Source organism: Phoca vitulina, unplaced genomic scaffold, assembly GCF_004348235.1.
Source record: "Phoca vitulina isolate PV1807 unplaced genomic scaffold, GSC_HSeal_1.0 scaffold126, whole genome shotgun sequence".
Taxonomy (NCBI): Eukaryota; Metazoa; Chordata; class Mammalia; order Carnivora; family Phocidae; genus Phoca; species Phoca vitulina.
In genome coordinates, this window is record NW_022589829.1 from 1,453,715 (window position 1) to 1,471,422 (window position 17,708).

Genomic DNA, 17,708 nt, shown 5'->3' on the forward strand with positions numbered 1-17,708 from the left:
CTTCATCCCATCTGGTCTTTGAACTCTAGGCCTGTATCTTCAAGTCACAGCTGGACATGACCTCATCCTTGAGTGTCCCAAAAGCACCTTCAACATCTCTAAAACTGAGCCCCCTATCTCCACGTCATTTCCCTTTTAGATTACTCTACCAGATGCCCAACCATGCCCCAATCTCTCCTCCTGCCAGTATGGATTCCATCTTGCAGCCACAACAGTCTTTCCAGTGCCTAAATATGTTCATGTTAATCCTCGACTCAAAAACTTTCAACAGCTCTCCTGTCCTCACAAGCATTAGCTACAGGACCCTCATGATCTCTCCCTGGACCACTTCGCCACTTTCTTTCCTAGACACCCTAGCCTAGGTGGATTCCAAAGCCCTCTGAAGGAGCCCTGATCACACTGCTCTCATGGTGAGCCACTTGCTACTCCAAGGATGTCCACCCCATGCTCTCCCTTGCCAGAAGGTCTCACACATGCTGTTCCCCTGCCTGGCAAACTCCCATTTGTACCTCCGGCCTCAGTTTAGATTGAACACTCATGGACAGTCTTCCCTAACCCTGGACTAGCTGATCAGCCCCGTGCTCCCATAGAGCTAGCCTCAGCCCAGGCAGACACCCCCTCCACCATATTGTCATGACTGTCTACATGGTTCTCACCGGCACTACCCCATGTGTTTCTTGAGGCCAGGAATCCACACAGGATATGCTACCTTGAGCCTAGTTAGGACTTCATAAAATGTATCTTTCTCTAACACTCAAAATATTAAGAGTTCTATGTAAATTCATTGTGCTGTTTTTATGCTCAGTGCCTTAAATGCATACTAAAAAGAATAACAAAGAAACTTAAATTCATAGTAGCCTTAATAGGCTTACAGAATTAATTGAGGAGAAAAGAAATGTTTTTAAATATCCGAGTTAATATGACACTGGCTGATGACGAAGGAATAGTCATTTAGCCAATCAAAATATTTGGGTATGTGTTCTGGTAAGCGCTGTGAATTGTGCAAGACTGTTGAATCTCAGATCTGTACCTCTGAAACAAATAATGCAATATATGTTAAGAAAGAAAAAAAGAAGAAGAAGAATGTAGCAGGAGGGGAAGAATGAAGGGGGGGAAATCAGAGGGGGAGAAGAACCATGAGAGACGATGGACTCTGAAAAACAAACTGAGGGTTCTAGAGGGGAGGGGGTTGGGAGGATGGGTTAGCCTGGTGATGGGTATTGAGGAGGGCACGTTCTGCATGGAGCACTGGGTGTTATGCACAAACAATGAATCATGGAACACTATATCTAAAACTAATGATGTAATGTATGGGGATTAACATAACAATAAAAAAAATTTTTAAAAAAAAATGTAAAATTTATTGTGTTTGTAAGCGCTGTAGAGTTCACAAGGCGGTATTTCTTTCCTCCTCAATTAATTCTGAAAGGCATTTCTTACTACCCTAATACTTCAGCGCTTCATTCTCAGGTTCCTTGCCTGGACAGTGACAAGTAGTTAAGTAGAAAAGTAGTGGCTACTAAATTACAGAATTAAATACTGTCCTGGAGTCTCCTCATTTCTTGTGTAGTTTTGTCAGCCAATCAGGTGACCATATGTTTTATAGCCCACAGTACTTAGCCCTGGCTACATGTTGAATTTTATCAACTGAGTATGTGCTATTAATGTTAATTAATTCATGCTGATTATATTAAGTGTTCTTATGACATTATTTTAACAATATCCAGATCTTATTTTAATCACATGAGTGTTTTCCACGGATGAGTGAAATGGCTGTGCTTCTATATTGTTCCATGAACTGTTGGCTATGGAGAACCATTGGAAATGATTGGACATCTTACCAGATTGATCAACACACACAGAGTCTAAAGCAAGTTGAAGTCACTGCCTCCCTCTTCATACCTGCCCCCCACCCCCACCAAGATCCTGTCTCAGTAGTGGCACGATTATCCTCTCAGGGCTCTGGCTCCCAAGCCAGAAACCTGGGAGGCGTTCCTTACACCCCCTCCTTTACCCCAGCCATTGCCACCATCCGGCCAAACAGTCAACAACTCCAGGTAGTTTTAATTCTCATCTCAAATCTGTGACTCCTCTCCATCCCTGCTCCACAGCCCTAGTTGGGCCCTGGTCGTGTTCTCCTGGCAGTACCCATGAGTGGGTCTCCTCACCTCTTACTGAACTCCCATGGGTACATCTTCATTCTTCAGTTATACTTATTTCAACAAAATGAAAATCTTTCCTTAAGATTTTTGCTGGTAAGTCTTGACCCTCTATTTTCCGCACAGAGGGTTCCCAGGCCATAGCGTGGTTTAAAAGGGGTCCATAAAGTGTGACTCTCAGTTGCATCTCCAGCCTCATTTACTGCTGCCATTCACCATGTTCAAGTCCAGAATTTCCAGTTGTCTGTGGTCACCTGTCCCTTCCATGCTCCATCATGCTTTCCTTTTTGTACCTGTACATCCTTTACCTGGAAGGCACCTCTCACCTTTCTTGGCCTGGCTAACTTTATGCATCTTTCAAGGCCCAGCTCAGGCAGGATCCCTTCCAGAAAATGCTCTGGGCACTCCAGATGGGGCCAAGGACCCCTTCTGGGTCTTCTCACAGGAGCCTGTTCCCATCTATAGTTGAGACACTGCTATGCTATATTGACATCATCTGGTTATGTATCTTTCTGTCATACAAGACCCCCCCCCCCAACACACACACACACAACTAGGGCAATGCCTCGAACATGCCAGGAGTTCAGTCAGACTTTGCCAAACTGAATAAATCGAGTTGCCACATTTTGTGACTCTTGTGCCATGTTATGTATTTTTGTCCCCATTTCTGATTTTATCTTTTCAGGTGTCTCTGTTCAACTATGTCTTTTTGATTTCTTGGGCTTTTGCTCTGCCATACACCAAGCTGCGCCGTCTGGCTTCGAGTGTCTGCACTGTCTGGACGTGTGTGATCATCGTCTGCAAAATGTTGTACCAGCTGCAAACCATTAAGCCTGAGAACTTTTCTGTTAATTGTTCCTTGGTGAGCCTCAAAGACAGGGGACTCCTCTTGCCTGGTCTTTAGGGAAGTGACACAGATTTTGGGGAGCCCACACCCCCAAGCACATTCTGTCCGGCCTTTCAGTCACCTCAGCCATGTTGGATACATCCTGGCCCTAGTCTTCTTCCCCTGCTGAGATCGCCCCCCTGAAGTGGATCTTTCCCTCCTGGTCGCACTGTGTCCCTTTGCACAAAGCTTGAGGAGAAAAATCTGAACTCCTCCAATCTCTGCAACCATTTTTTAAAACTCTTTGTTCTCTTCTTTTCAGCCAAATGAAAACCAAACGAATATACCCATCCACCAGTTGAACAAGTCTCAGCTCTACAGTGCTCCTATTGATCCAACAGAATGGGTGGGCCTGAGGAAGTCTTCCCCTCTGCTTGTCTACCTGAGGGTAAGGCCTCCCTCGTACTTCGCCTGCCCCTCTGCACCGTTAACGCCTGAGAGCCTTTGCCTTGAGACCTCTGATATCGTATCTGATAGTAACCTTGCCTTTTTACGTGACATTTGGAGTCACCTTTGAAACAAATGACTAAACATTACCATCAGTGTTGCATTGTGCTGAAAAGAAATTGATCGAGTAGTTTGAGATTGATTGAATAAAGTATGACAAATATATTCACTAGAATATATAGACTATATAACCACCAAAAGATTGAGGTAGACTGATAATGTGAGATGTTGAAAGACATCCAAATTATATTAGCTTTTAAAAAAGGGCAAATTTCAGTACACCATGCATAGTGTGATCTCTTCTAGATACAAGGAAAAATACCAAGTAAAATATACGAAATTGTCTATAGCGATTATTCCTGAGAAGCAGGTAGAGCATTTATGAGAAATGTTTGTTGTCTAATTGTTTCTCTACAATGTATAATAAAAGACCTATATTATGCTGAAAGGTAATATAATTTTTTCTTCAAGTTTTTATTTAAAATTTCAGCTAGTTATCATTAGAGATAATACAATTTTTAACAACCTATCTTTGAAAAGAAACTTTGCAAATAGTCAAAACAAACATTAATGAAAGCAATATGCTTCAGACTATTCCCATTTTACTTTGATGGATAATCTGAGCTGTCTTCATACCACACAGAAGCACTTAGAAATAAAGCATTTATACTCATCACCTGGAATTTTTAAAAATACTAAGGGTCCCATTTTTGTGGGTAGCTTTCCCATTTTTTTCTCATAGGACAGACATGATTTGCAGCAATACAAATGCTACCCACCGTCAAGAACTGTTATAAGGCTAAAATAAACTGATATTTGAAAAGAGCAATCAGAATAGCACATGCAGTACCATCAACATGAACTATTTTCATCATTACTATGATTATGTTATGGTCAGCAGCATGCTTGTCAGTCTGCGGCTCTCCCTAGCCAAATTTCCGAGGTATTAAAAGACTTCCCCTGCAGCTTCATCTGTTTCCCAGATGGCCCTGTATCATTTTGCACTTCAAGTTGCAATCAAGTTTGGACCGCCCTCCCAAGGCCACTGGTCACTGCATCTTCCTATGGCTAGTGTTCTTTTCCAGAAACAGGAATGAGCGTCACTGGCCTGCTGTCTAGAGATTCTAGATCCTAGCATCCTGGAAATTACCCTGATTGCACAGTGTAGTTAGCTCCACCTTGTTACTATACCATAGAGAAAATGAACATTGAATTCAGGACTTCGATAGAGGTGGGATTTTATAAAGCATTGTTCTTTTAGACACCAAGAATGTGAAAAAAAAGGATTGATTATGGGGGTTACTTAAGGTGACCAAGCTAAAGCGTTTGGCTTCACACAACTGTGTTTTCTTGCTTTGTAGAATAATCTCCTGATGTTGGCCATTCTGGCCTTTGAGGTTACAATTTACCGCCATCAGGAATACTATCGAGGTCGAAACAACCTCACGGCCCCAGTGTCTAAAACCATCTTTCATGACATTACAAGACTCCATCTTGATGATGGACTTATTAATTGTGCCAAATATTTCATAAATTACTTCTTCTACAAGTTTGGTCTGGAGGTGAGTTTCCTTGCTGATGTGGGTTGGTTTTTTTTTTGTTGTTGTTGTTGTTGTTTTCTGTGAAAATCCCAATTGCTTTTTTTGGCCAGTTGGCCGCTAGAGCTTACTTGTCCATCTCTGTACTCTGATGACTGTCTCCTCAAGATCAGCATGAGGACATTCTGCTGAAGGGTTCACCTGGCCTGGTTGAAAGTTTTCTAAGACCAAGATCAGTGCTCCCTACTCTGCCGCAGCGAACTTGGCCTCTCTGGATCTCTGTAGCCTTGCAGATGCATGGATATCACTTTGTCATTTTCACTGGCTTCTTTAATGTATTACAAATCTTCTTTGTGTTTTGTGCATTCTGAGAGTTTAACTTTCGCCAAAATGAACTGGTTTGACCTGAAATGGTTGATGTAGTGCCTGCCTCTTAATAGAAAGGATTTGGAACAGTGGTGTTTCACGAAGAGAGCGTAGCTGTATTCTCTTCACAGTTTGAAGTGGTTCTTATTCACAGTGATGTAGTCATTCATTTCCTTGGAAGCAATTTATACAAGATTTTAGTCTTCACGCTGTAAGACACCCCACAGAGGCAAGGCTTGGTGAACATGTGTAGACAGACACCCCTTCGGGAATGCAGGTCTCTGAGCCACCTGCACAGGGCTGACAGGTGACACCACTCCCCTTCCCTGTAAACCCGATTTTTTTTTTTTTGCCTCTTTTCATCCTTACACAGACCTGTTTCCTAATGTCAGTTAATGTAATCGGTCAGCGAATGGATTTCTATGCCATGATTCACGCCTGCTGGCTGATCGCTGTCTTATATCGGCGCAGAAGAAAGGCCATTGCAGAGATCTGGCCCAAGTACTGCTGCTTCCTGTCATGCATCATCACCTTCCAGTACTTCATCTGCATCGGCATCCCTGCGGCTCCTTGCAGAGGTGCGTGGGCCCTTCCCTGGAAGCCAGCTGCTCTTGCAATCAGCCCTTGTGTCATGGACGGCTGGGACAAGGGCAGGGAAGAAGCGTATTGATTTTGCTCTTTACCACTTCCGCCCTGCAGATTACCCATGGAGATTCAAGGGTGCTAGCTTCAATGACAACATCATAAAGTGGCTGTACTTCCCAGACTTCATTGTGCGGCCCAACCCTGTGTTTCTTGTCTGTAAGTGTTGGAGCCACGGGACTGCAGAGCACTGGGGTTTGGTTTGCTCTTTGCTGATCCTTCTTGGTGTGCTGTGCATCAGTGCCCCTGCTTCCTCCAATGCACTTGGTGATCATGTAAAAGCTTGTCTTGATGCATTAATATCACAAGTCCTTAATGGCTTCTACTGGCCCCCACTCCATTTGCAAAATTAATAAATAAACATTGGAAATACCATCTCCACTTCTGTAATTTTACCTCCCAACACACGCACACACCCACTCTCCAGCTGCCCCCCCCACACACACACACACCTCTACTCATCCACCTTCTAGAAGGTAGACTGCAGAGGGAGGCTTTGTTTTTTGCAAAGTGGTTCTTTCACGCTGCCACCATGGACAGACCAAAGCTAATGCTAAGACTGTGGAAGCTAGGAACATGCTCCCAAATTGCAGACTCTCGAACACCAGACTGTAGCTCCAGCCCTTCCAAGGGTGGGCTGATGATCCCAACGTCAGAGCAGCCCCACCTAAGACGAGAGGGTAACCTCCAGAGGGACCATGCTGCCTCCACACATTCAGGTTTAATGTATGGGAGGCTGCCTGCCCATAACTGGCCATGATCTTCACCTGCGCTCCCCACCTTCATTGCCCTGTCCATCCGCTCTGGGAAGCTTCCAGTTACAAACACAATGGGGGATGGAGAGCATGAAGAAAACCACAAGTGCCTGCCTCTACCCCAAGTAAAAAATAAAGATGGGGAAGCATATTCAACTGGCTTCCTCCAAATTTTGGTGGAGATAAATGCAAATAAACATTATCCCTTAAGAAAGTCAGGAAACTAGGGATTATCAACTGATACTTGCACTCTTCCGTGACTGTGCCCCCCCCCTTGCATCTTCCATGGTGGGCAAGGTGGGACTTGGCCCCTAGATTGGAATCCAGGGAGAACTGTACACTGGGAACTTTGGGAATGCGACTCACTCATCCCTTGCGGGGACTGTCTGCTGCATCATGGAAACCTGGATGAGGAGAAGTGACTCAGCGATCCCTCTGTCCCGCAGATGACTTCATGCTGCTCCTGTGTGCCTCCCTGCAAAGGCAGATCTTCGAGGACGAAAACAAGGCTGCAGTGCGGATCATGGCAGGGGACAACGTGGAGATCTGCATGAACCTTGACGCGGCCTCCTTCAGCCAGCATAACCCCGTGCCAGATTTCATCCACTGCAGGTGAGGGTGGCTGCGCAAGTCCAAAGCCACTTGGCGTGTGCGTGTCACTTGGAGGACGTAGCTCCACTTCCAACTCTCTCTCCGCCATTCTTGGGAGACTGGGCGGCTAATGGTACACGCCAGCCTCATAAATGCAGACAGAGGGCTCGGTAGTCGAGAGGCTGAGTCTCTGAATTACAGTTCTGCTTCTGCTTTTCTCAGCATGAACCACACATTTCCCCTCAGTTTCCCTCCACTTCTCCCCACACAAACTGACCGGGGCCCATGATATTGCCTCCTGGTGCTCCGGCAGAGACCCTTCCTCTGACTCACTGTCCCTCATCTTTGTCTTCTCTTCCTCCTCCTCTTCATCCCTGTCCCTCCTCCTTGGTCTCCCCTCCTCATCCCTGTCCCTCCTGATCCCCATTCCTCATCCCCTGTCCCTCCTGATCCCCATTCCCCACCCTCTCCCCCTTCCCCTGTCCTCCTCCTGGTCCTCCATATTCAGTGGGCACCGTGGCAGGCTGGGAACCACAGCCTGTCCCATGCTGTCACTCCCCTGGTGTGCTATCTTCTCTGGTATGTGGGTTGCCCTTGTAGCACCTTCTCCCATCCAGGGACTAACCAGGCCTGACCCTGCTTAGCTTCCGAGATCAGACAAGATCGGGCGCGTTCAGGGTGGGATGGTGTAGACTGGAGCACCTTCTCTGTCCTCCACTTACCTCTTGTGGCAGCTGATCTTGGCAGCGTGATTGTCCCCTCAACAGAGTTTGCATTTGAACCTGACTAAATTTCTCACTCTGTGTTCCTTCTGTGTTCTCTGGGTTCCCAAGTCTTCGTGCTTTTTCTCACCTGCTGCCCCATCATGGCGGGCGCCCCTGCCTCCACGGTCAGCAATCACAGTCCAGCTCTGCCCCCTGTGGTCAAGGCCAGAAGGGGGGGGTTTCTATGCCTCCTCACCAGCCCTGCACCTCCGGACTCCCTGATCCTCACTAGTTAGCATCCACCCTCCGGGTCTGCTGTTGTCCCAGGGAGAGGCTGTGCAGCAGTGCGCAGCGTGGAGATCAGTCTTGGACCAGCCGGTGTGTCTCTCCTCACCTGAGATTTGCTCCCTGCCTTCTGAGTCCCAGAGAATCGTGTTTGCATGAGACTGTTATTTGAAGACCCTATCCCACCCCCAGCCTGAGCAAGGATTTGAACCCAATCAACCTAGCTCCAAAACCTGGCTGCTGAGGCCCATCTGTGCCTCTCAGCAGCCTAAGAGCTTAGCATGTACTGAACAAACCAGTAAGTGAGTTTGCTTTAAAATGATAAGCTAGAGGTGCCTGCATTGCTCAGTCGGTTAAGCATCTGCATTCAGCTCAGGCCCTGATCTCAGGGTCCTGGGATGGAGCCCAGTGTCGGGCTCCCTGCTCAGTGGGGAGTCTGCTTCTTCCTCTCCCTCTGCCTCTGTCCTCCCCCCTGCTCATGCTCTCACTCTCTCTCAAATCAATAAAATCTTTAAAACATAATAAAAATTAAAATTAACAGTAAAACAATGAAATAAAATGAGAACCTATGTAAACCTGAAGATTCCTTTTAGGAATAATGTACCACACTAACCACTAATATAAGGTATGAATTCCACTTTTTACCTCTTCTCTGTGATACTAAGAGAAAATATCAGTGCAGCTGATCTTTTTACCTATCGAAAGAGAGAAAAATAAGTTTTTTTCTTTAAGATTTTATTTATTTATTTGAGAGAGAGCACAAGCGAGGGGAGGGGCAGATGGAGAAGCAGACCCCCCGCTGAGCAGGGAGCCCGATGTGGGGTTCAATCCCAGGATCCTGGGATCAGGACCTGCGCGGAAGGCAGACGCTTAGCCAACTGAGCCACCAAGGCTCGCAAAAAAGTTTTTATCTGAAGGCAGAACAGTAAAATCCACAAGAAATCGTTAACAGCACGTGTTTACGTTTTATCATGAATCAGACAATGCTTGAACAATTCACAGTGACAGGAAATCTAGAACAAAATCAAATATCTTATCACATCAGGTTGAAAAGTTGGAGAAAGATAAGTATTCAACTCCACAGTGTACTTGAAAAACCTAAAACGTCAACTCGAAAATTTTGTGCACCACTGATTTTTAGAGTGGTATCTTTGAAAAACTGAATTATTTCAAGCTTTTAATTCCATTTCTCAGTGAGGACTGCCAGAAAAGTGCATCTCAGGCAGTAACCTGTCACACCACAGTCGTGAGCAGGAAGCTAGCGACCGCTTTGCTGTGGGAGGCGCAGCGTCCCCCGAGCCCTCTCTGCGGGTACATGTTTCTCTGCAGCTCTGGAAAGCAGCCTCTTCACCTCACTACATGTCCCCAAGGCTCATGCATCTGCTCCGGGGTCCCTGAGCGTCCTCTTTGGGGCACTTTGGTGTTTTCCATGTGACCTTCAAGTTTGGTCTTGTGATTTCTGAGCCTGAAGCAGGTTAAGTGCTGAGGAGCAGAGGCTGGGGCACCTGGAGTAGGAATGAACTGTGGGCAAGGAAGGGAAATCCACAGGAAGCACATGTTACACTAACACACACGTTTCTACCCGCACGCACACTCACTCAAAATGCCAGCAGGCCAAGTCTGCTGACTCAAAGTGTGCATGCGCGCATGCGCATGCGCACACGCACGGGAAGGCCCTGTGGGATTCCGGTATTATGTCTCAAATGAATCACCGATTTCACCAGTGATGCTCCTGGGATGCTGAGAAATACCAACATTTTATACAGTCTCCTTTGGCTATAACGTCAAAGAAGGGTGAAATATATTTGAGAGGGAAATTTCATGAAAGCATTTTAAAGGATTGAGTATTTTACTCCCAAAAGAGTAAAGTTCAAAGAAGTTTGCTTATCCAACAATGTACCTTTTAGGAACAGCTTTCTCTAATGAGGCTGAGTGTTGGACAGAGCCTCCAGCCTCAGCGTGGCTGTGTGTGCTTTGTGAGAATGCCTTCTAACCTGCAAGGAGGGATTTCCACCTCCAGTAAGACCTTCGATGTAACACAACTTGTTTTATCTATCGATTTCTAGTTCATTTAATAGAATCCAGTCTCACCTGTTCTCTTGCTTCGGGAGGCCTCTGTATCTTAGACTTACCCTTGCCATACAATTATTCATGCCTCCTATGGGAAGACGGGGAGGAATTTTGAGTACTCTAGTAATAGGCAGAAGATACTGCTGTGTGTGGGAAATTTGACCCAAATAAGGTACTGTTAAGTGTTTTCACAACTTACCTATTCGTCTATTACTAACAGGGTGAGGATTGCCTACAGATGAGGCAGTGTTAAATGAAAGATGAATACAGAGCTCACAGTATGACTTGCAAAGTGCTTCCATATTGAGTCAAATGGATGGTACGAAGTCTGTCCCTCATTACAGTAGAATCTCCTGCCTTAATTGTTTATTTATGTGTGTTGTCGTCCTTTGATGTTTCGGTCTTGTTTTCCAGATCGTACTTAGACATGTCCAAAGTGATCATCTTCAGCTACCTCTTCTGGTTTGTCCTCACAATCATCTTCATCACGGGGACAACCAGGATCAGCATCTTTTGCATGGGTTACTTGGTAGCCTGCTTCTATTTCCTGCTCTTTGGGGGTGATTTGCTGCTGAAACCCATCAAGAGCATCCTGCGCTACTGGGACTGGCTGATTGCATACAACATTTTTGTGATTACGATGAAAAACATACTGTCAGTAAGTGCCTCCCACTGTATAAAACATTTGTGGTTTTAGCACGAGAGTAAACAGTCCATTCAGTGGTTATTAAAAGCCCGATTGCCCGTCACACTCCTCTCTTAAAAGCCCCAAATAAGATGATGCAAAGTCAGAATTCAAAGAACCATTTATTACTCTTGTTTTGCCACATTAAGCAGAATCCCGTTTGCTCATGTCCACCATCTCAAGGTCACATGGCAGGAGGATAGGGATTTGTAGGAATACATTCTAAAATGTATTTTTAAGTTAAAATCCCATTTCTTCTGAGGGATCATTTGTCACCATTCACACTTTGTGCTACAAAATGGCCCTTTTATGACCTGAATTAGTCATTGAATCTCTTCAAAACTGATATTGTGTTGGCTTACCTAGAAAGAATTATGGAAGTGTAAGCCAGTAGTGGGTGGGGGCAAAACACATCCTTCCTCTACAAAGTTTAGCTGCTCTGCTATTAAATATCCATGTCCCAGGGCACCACATTCCCCCCTGACCAAGTAGGTAACTCACTCGGCCCACTAGGCATCCCAGGATCTTTTGGGCCACAGGGACACCTTCTAAGGTATTTACTGTCTCAGGAAATTAAACAACAACCTTTCATGAGCTGAAGGAGTTAATACATCTCTCGCTGGCCCTAAGTCAGAGTTAATCCTTGCACCTGCTGCTGCCAAGTACTGATAGTGCATTAGAGGGGCCGTGAGGTAATAGCTTCCTGCTTCTCACCTTCCTGGTTACTGAAAGATGAGCTCACCAGGCAAGTCTACTATGCGGGCATTTCATTTTTTTTTTTTTTTTGGCACGTGTATTGCTGTGTTTAGAGGTCTTGGAAAACCAAGTCTGTGTCACCATGAATATGTATTTGAGTCATTTATTTTGTCTAAGACCATTGAAATTTTGTCTAAAATCAGTTGATAGTAAAAGTGACTCTTATGCAGCAATTTTACCCCACCAATATTTATGTACATTTGGGGTAGTATTGAAAGTTCTTGGACAGAGAGAACAACAGAACACCATTCATTCGATAGCCAGTCTGAAAGTGAGGGATCTGTTGCCAGAGGCTGATTCTTACAACCAGTCCTGGAAACGTATGGCCACAAAGTTCATTCATTCATTCATTCATTCATCCTGTAAACCTATATTGGAGACTTGCTAGGCACTGTTTTTGTCTTGAAGAACTAGATATAGTATTGCCTTCAGGTTTTACCCTAAGGAACTCACATTCTTAAAGGGAAGACAAACCTACTTATTAATAATTATAATGTGGTCTGTGAATGCTAAATATCACAACATTTTAGGAAACCAAAACAAAAAAGGAGTGCCTCATACCTTGCCTGAATTAACTGGGAGCAGACTTCTGGGAGGTGGTGCCATTTGAACCCATCAGAGACTTGAAAACTAGATTCAAGGGTGTCCAGAGAGACAAAGGGAGGAGGACACTCCCAAAGTAGAGAACCCAAACACAAGTATGGCCGTGTAGGACAGAGACAGTCATGTGAAGAGCATGTTCCAGTGGGTGCAGGGACTCAAGCTGAGTAACTGCCAACTTGGGAACAAATTCTAAATATACTCCCACCTCACATGTTCCCAGGAAACACACACAGTTCAGCCATCCCTTTTATGTATTGGCTTGCAATGGTTGTCTGTTTAAACTTCTTCCCCCTCAGCATGTGAACTTAACGTAAATCATTGTTATGAGAGAGACAACGACATGCCAATCAATAAAGAATATTCCTTTGCCCAGAGAATTAACCAAAAAAGGCTCAAAATGCATGTTCTTTTCCTATTTTAAGAATGCCATGCAGCTGATGTTTGTGATGATCTCCTGGCAAACAGCATAGGTTTAATTTGTCCAATCTTGTGAGATAATAACTATACCAAAATCAAAGTCCTGGGGGTCATTGTTCACCTGTTTGATATCAGCGTTTGGCTTGTTCCTACAGAAGTCCAAGATTTTCTCTATGAAAAGACAAGTGCTTCTAAGTGCTGAAATCATCACACTAAAGACTCTCCCTTTACTCATGGGGTTTATTTCCCCAAGGAAATTATGGTGCTTTTAAAGCACCAAGTGCACTACCCCATGGTGACTGAGATTTTAGGTTCTACAGGTACCTCCTGGAATCATTGGCACGGAGACTTTGTGAATTCTTACACAGAGTAGGATCACAAAGCATCAACCTCTTTTTCTGGGCACAGAGTTTCACAATTTGCCACTCCCATTTGTTTTTCAGATAGGAGCATGTGGATACATTGAAAAATTGGTTCAAAATAGTTGCTGGTTGATCCAAGCTTTCAGCCTGGCCTGCACTGTCAAAGGCTATAAAATGCGTAAGTATGCAAGGCAAATTTGGAAGTGTAAGGACAGAGAAGGAAGGATGGTTGTATTGTTCTAATTTTAAAATTGGGCCAAAGCACACAAAGAAAAGAGAAAGCAGTGACAGTCAATTTGACCTCTAGATGGAGGCAATAGGACTGTAGTTCATTATGAATCTATTGTCCATAACATGAAGTGCTCCTACTCCAGGCATCTTTGATCATCCTCTGGAAACTTCTCAGACTCTGGCAGGTCTGGGGACTAGGTGTGGCCCATTATACTCCCCAAACTTCTTTGAGTTACATTAGGAAGAGTTACAGAAGGCCACAGGCCTATGGTGGTTGCCACTAGAATCTTGGGTTGTCAGAAAGTTCCTCTGGCTTCCAGGTCCTTCTCTCCTCAGGAAGCTCAGGGAGCTTCAGACTCAGGAAAACAACTGGGAGGAACTTCAGGGTCTCTACAGTTCCAGAAGTTTCCATTTCCATCCCTCTGCCTCTTGAACCATGACCCAGGATAACACCATGCTCCTCCTTGGCACCCAGGATGGGGAAACTTGAACATGACACTCTCCCCACTGTGGCTTCCAACCCAGGTTATGCTTTGCCCAGGATGAAGAGTAACTGGGAATTTGTTCTGATTTAGGATAAGATGTCTGTGGATACCTCTTCTTCTAATAGACAATACTGTGTTAACTGCTCTTCTGGTTACCCCAGATCACTGTTGCCAGAAGAGGTGGTTTTTGTTTTTGTTTTTGTTTATTTGTTTGTATCAGAGCATTGCCTCTGGCACTGGGACATACAGACATTATTTCTCCATGGCCCTCGTTCAGGCAGAAAGAGATCTCTCTCCCTCTAAGAGAGAGAAACACTCAAGAGCCATCCCTGACAAAGAGACCCTCCTGTGCCTTACACTGTCAAGAGGTCACTTGTGGTCAGTCTTATGAATCAACGTTGATATTGGATTTGAAATATGTTTCTTTGCCTGTAAATAAATGCACCCATAAGTGAGTCCATGCATCAGAATGTCGCTCTTATGCCTGTGGGATTCCTCAAGCCTGATTGTGCTACAGATATTATAAAATGACAATGAAAATGGATGTTAATTTTAATTTGTTTTTTTTTCTACTTTTTTACCCCAGCTGATGATGATTCCTCATGTAAACTACCCAGTGGTGAAGCAGGAATTATTTGGGACAGCATCTGTTTTGCCTTCCTTCTGCTGCAAAGAAGAGTTTTCATGAGTTACTATTTCCTACATGTTGTGGCTGATATAAAAGCTTCACAGATCCTGGCTTCGAGGTAGGTCGGGTCATGGAATCAAGTGGTTTCTCTTAAAAAATCTGTCTGGAAGTAATATTGCAGTGTGCTGTTGCCTGAGCTTGCTTGTAGAACCCGTAAGAAATTAAGAAACTATGCCCACTCTCACCACTATTGTTCAACATAGTACTAGAAGTCCTAGCAACAGCAATCAGAAAACAAAAAGAAATAAAGAGTATTCAAATTGGCAAAGAAGAAGTCAAACTCTCTCTTTTCGCAGACGACATGATACTTTATGTGGAAAACCCAAAGGACTCTGCCCCCAAATTACTAGAACTCATCCAGCAATTCAGTAATGTGGCAGGATACAAAATCAATGCACAGAAATCAGTTGCTTTCTTATACACTAACAACGCAACTGTAGAAAGAGAAATTAGAGAAACGATTCCATTTACAATAGCACCAAAAACCGTAAGATACCTCAGAATAAACCTAACCAAAGAGGTAAAGGATCTATACTCTAGGAACTACAGAACACTCATGAAAGAAATTGAAGAAGACACAAAAAGATGGAAAAATATTCCATGCTCATGGATCGGAAGAATAAACATTGTTAAAATGTCTATGCTACCCAGAGCAATCTATACGTTCAATGCCATCCCAATCAAAATTCCAATGACATTTTTCAAAGTGCTGGAACAAACAATCCTAAAATTTGTAGGAATCAGAAAAGCCCCTGAATCGCCGAGGAAATGTTGAAAAAGAAAAACAAAGCTGGGGGCATCACGTTGCCCGATTTCAAGCTATATTACAAAGCTGTGATCACCAAGGCAGCATGGTACTGGCACAAAAACAGACATATAGACCAATGGAACAGAATAGAGAGCCCAGATATGGACCCCCAACTCTATGGTCAAATAATCTTTGACAAAGCAGGAAAAAACATGCAATGGAAAAAAGAGAGTCTCTTCAATAAATGGTGCTGGGAAAATTGGACAGCCACATGCAGAAGAATGAAATTCGACCATTCTCTAACACCATACACAAAGATAAACTCAAAATGGATGAAAGACCTCAATGTGAGACAGGAATCCGTCAAAATCCTAGAGGAGAACATAGGCAGTAACCTCTTTGACATCGCCCACAGCAACTTCTTTCAAGATACATCTCCAAAACCTAGTGAAACAAAAGCAAAAGTGAACTTTTAGGACTTCATCAAGATAAAAAGGTTCTGCACAGCAAAGGAAACAGTCAACAAAACAAAGAGGCAACCCATAGAATGGGAGAAGATATTTGCAAATGACACTACAGATAAAGGGCTGGTATCCAAGATCTATAAAGAACTTCTCAAACTCAACACCCAAAAAACAAATAATCAAGTCAAAAAATGGGCAGAAGATATGAAAAGACACTTCTCTGAAGACGACATACAAATGGCAAACAGACACATGAAAAAATGTTCATCATCATTAGCCATCAGGGAAATTCAAATCAAAATCACATTGAGATACCACCTTACACCAGTTAGAATGGCAAAAATGGACAGGGAAAGAAACAACAAATGTTGGAGAGGTTGTGGAGAAAGGGGAACCGTCTTACACTGTTGGTGGGAATGCAAGTTGGTACAGCCACTTTGGAAAACAGTGCAGAGGTTCCTCAAAAAATTAAAAATAGAGCTATCCTATGACCCAGCAATTGTACTCCTGGGTATTTACCCCAAAGACACAGATGTAGTGAAAAGAAGGGCCATATGCACCCCCATGTTCATAGCAGCAATGTCTGCAATAGCCAAACTGTGGAAAGAGCCGAGATGCCCTTCAGCAGATGAATGGATAAAGAAGATGTGGTCCATATATACAATGGAATATTACTTAGCCATCAGAAAGGACGAATACCCAACTTTTACAACAACATGGATTGGACTGGAGGAGACTATGCTAAGTGAAATAAGTCAAGCAGAGAAAGTCAATTATCATATGGTTTCACTTATTTGTGGAACATAAGGAATAGCATGGAGGACACTAGGAGAAGGAAGGGAAAAATGAGGGGGGGAATTGAAGGGAGAGATGAACCATGAGAGACTATAGACGCTGAGAAACAAACAGGATTTTAGAGGGGAGGGGAGTGGGGGGATTGGTTAGCCCAGTGATGGGTATTAAGGAGGGCATGTACTGCATGGAGCACTGGGTGTTATATGAAAACAATGGATCTTGGATCACCACATCAAAAACTAATGATGTAATTCAACAGTCTTACACAATTCACAGCACCTCTGAAACAAATAATACATTATATGTTTAAAAAAAAAAAGAAGAAGAAGAAGATAGCAGGAGGGGAAGAATGAAGTGGGGGAAATCAGAGGGGGAGATGAACCATGAGAGACGATGGACTCTGAAAAACAAACTGAGGGTTCTAGAGGGGAGGGGGGTAGGAGGATGGGTTAGCCTGGTGATGGGTATTAAAGAGGGCATGTTATGCATGGAGCACTGGGTGTTATATGTAAATAATGAATCATGGAATACTACATCAAAAACTAATGATGTAATATATGGTGATTAACATAACATAATAAAAAAAACTAATGATGTATGGTGACTAACATAACATAATAAAATTAAAAAAAAAAAAGACAAAAAAGAGAAATTAAGAAATTCCTCGGCCACTTTGGAAAATAGTATGGAGGTTCCTCAAAAAGTTGAAAATAGAGCTACCATACGATCCAGCAATTGCACTACTAGGTATTTACCCCAAAGATACAAATGTAGGGATCTGAAGGGGTACGTGCACCCTGATGTTTATAGCAGCAATGTCCACAATAGCCAAACTATGGAAAGAGCCAATATGTCCATTGACAGATGAATGGATAAAGAAGATGTGGTATATATATACAATAGAATATTATGCAGCCATCAAAAGGAATGAAATCTTGCCATTTGCAATGACGTGGATGGAACTGGAGGGTATTATGCTGAGTGAAATAAGTCAATCAGAGAAAGACATGTATCATATGACCTCACTGATA

General features: G+C 43.8%; 1 protein-coding gene across 2 annotated transcripts in view; it reads left to right on the forward strand.

Annotated features, from left to right (window-relative positions):
* PIEZO2 (piezo type mechanosensitive ion channel component 2) overlaps window positions 1–17,708 on the forward strand; it is a 505,679-nt gene that overhangs the window by 414,005 nt on the left and 73,966 nt on the right. For both annotated transcript variants that reach the window (XM_032399040.1, XM_032399041.1), the window contains 9 exons: window positions 2,845–3,021; window positions 3,308–3,433; window positions 4,854–5,054; window positions 5,770–5,974; window positions 6,096–6,197; window positions 7,240–7,405; window positions 10,858–11,101; window positions 13,348–13,444; window positions 14,569–14,728. In XM_032399040.1, the coding sequence (XP_032254931.1) occupies window positions 2,845–3,021; window positions 3,308–3,433; window positions 4,854–5,054; window positions 5,770–5,974; window positions 6,096–6,197; window positions 7,240–7,405; window positions 10,858–11,101; window positions 13,348–13,444; window positions 14,569–14,728 (1,478 nt within the window). The remainder of the gene's footprint in view (window positions 1–2,844; window positions 3,022–3,307; window positions 3,434–4,853; window positions 5,055–5,769; window positions 5,975–6,095; window positions 6,198–7,239; window positions 7,406–10,857; window positions 11,102–13,347; window positions 13,445–14,568; window positions 14,729–17,708) is intronic.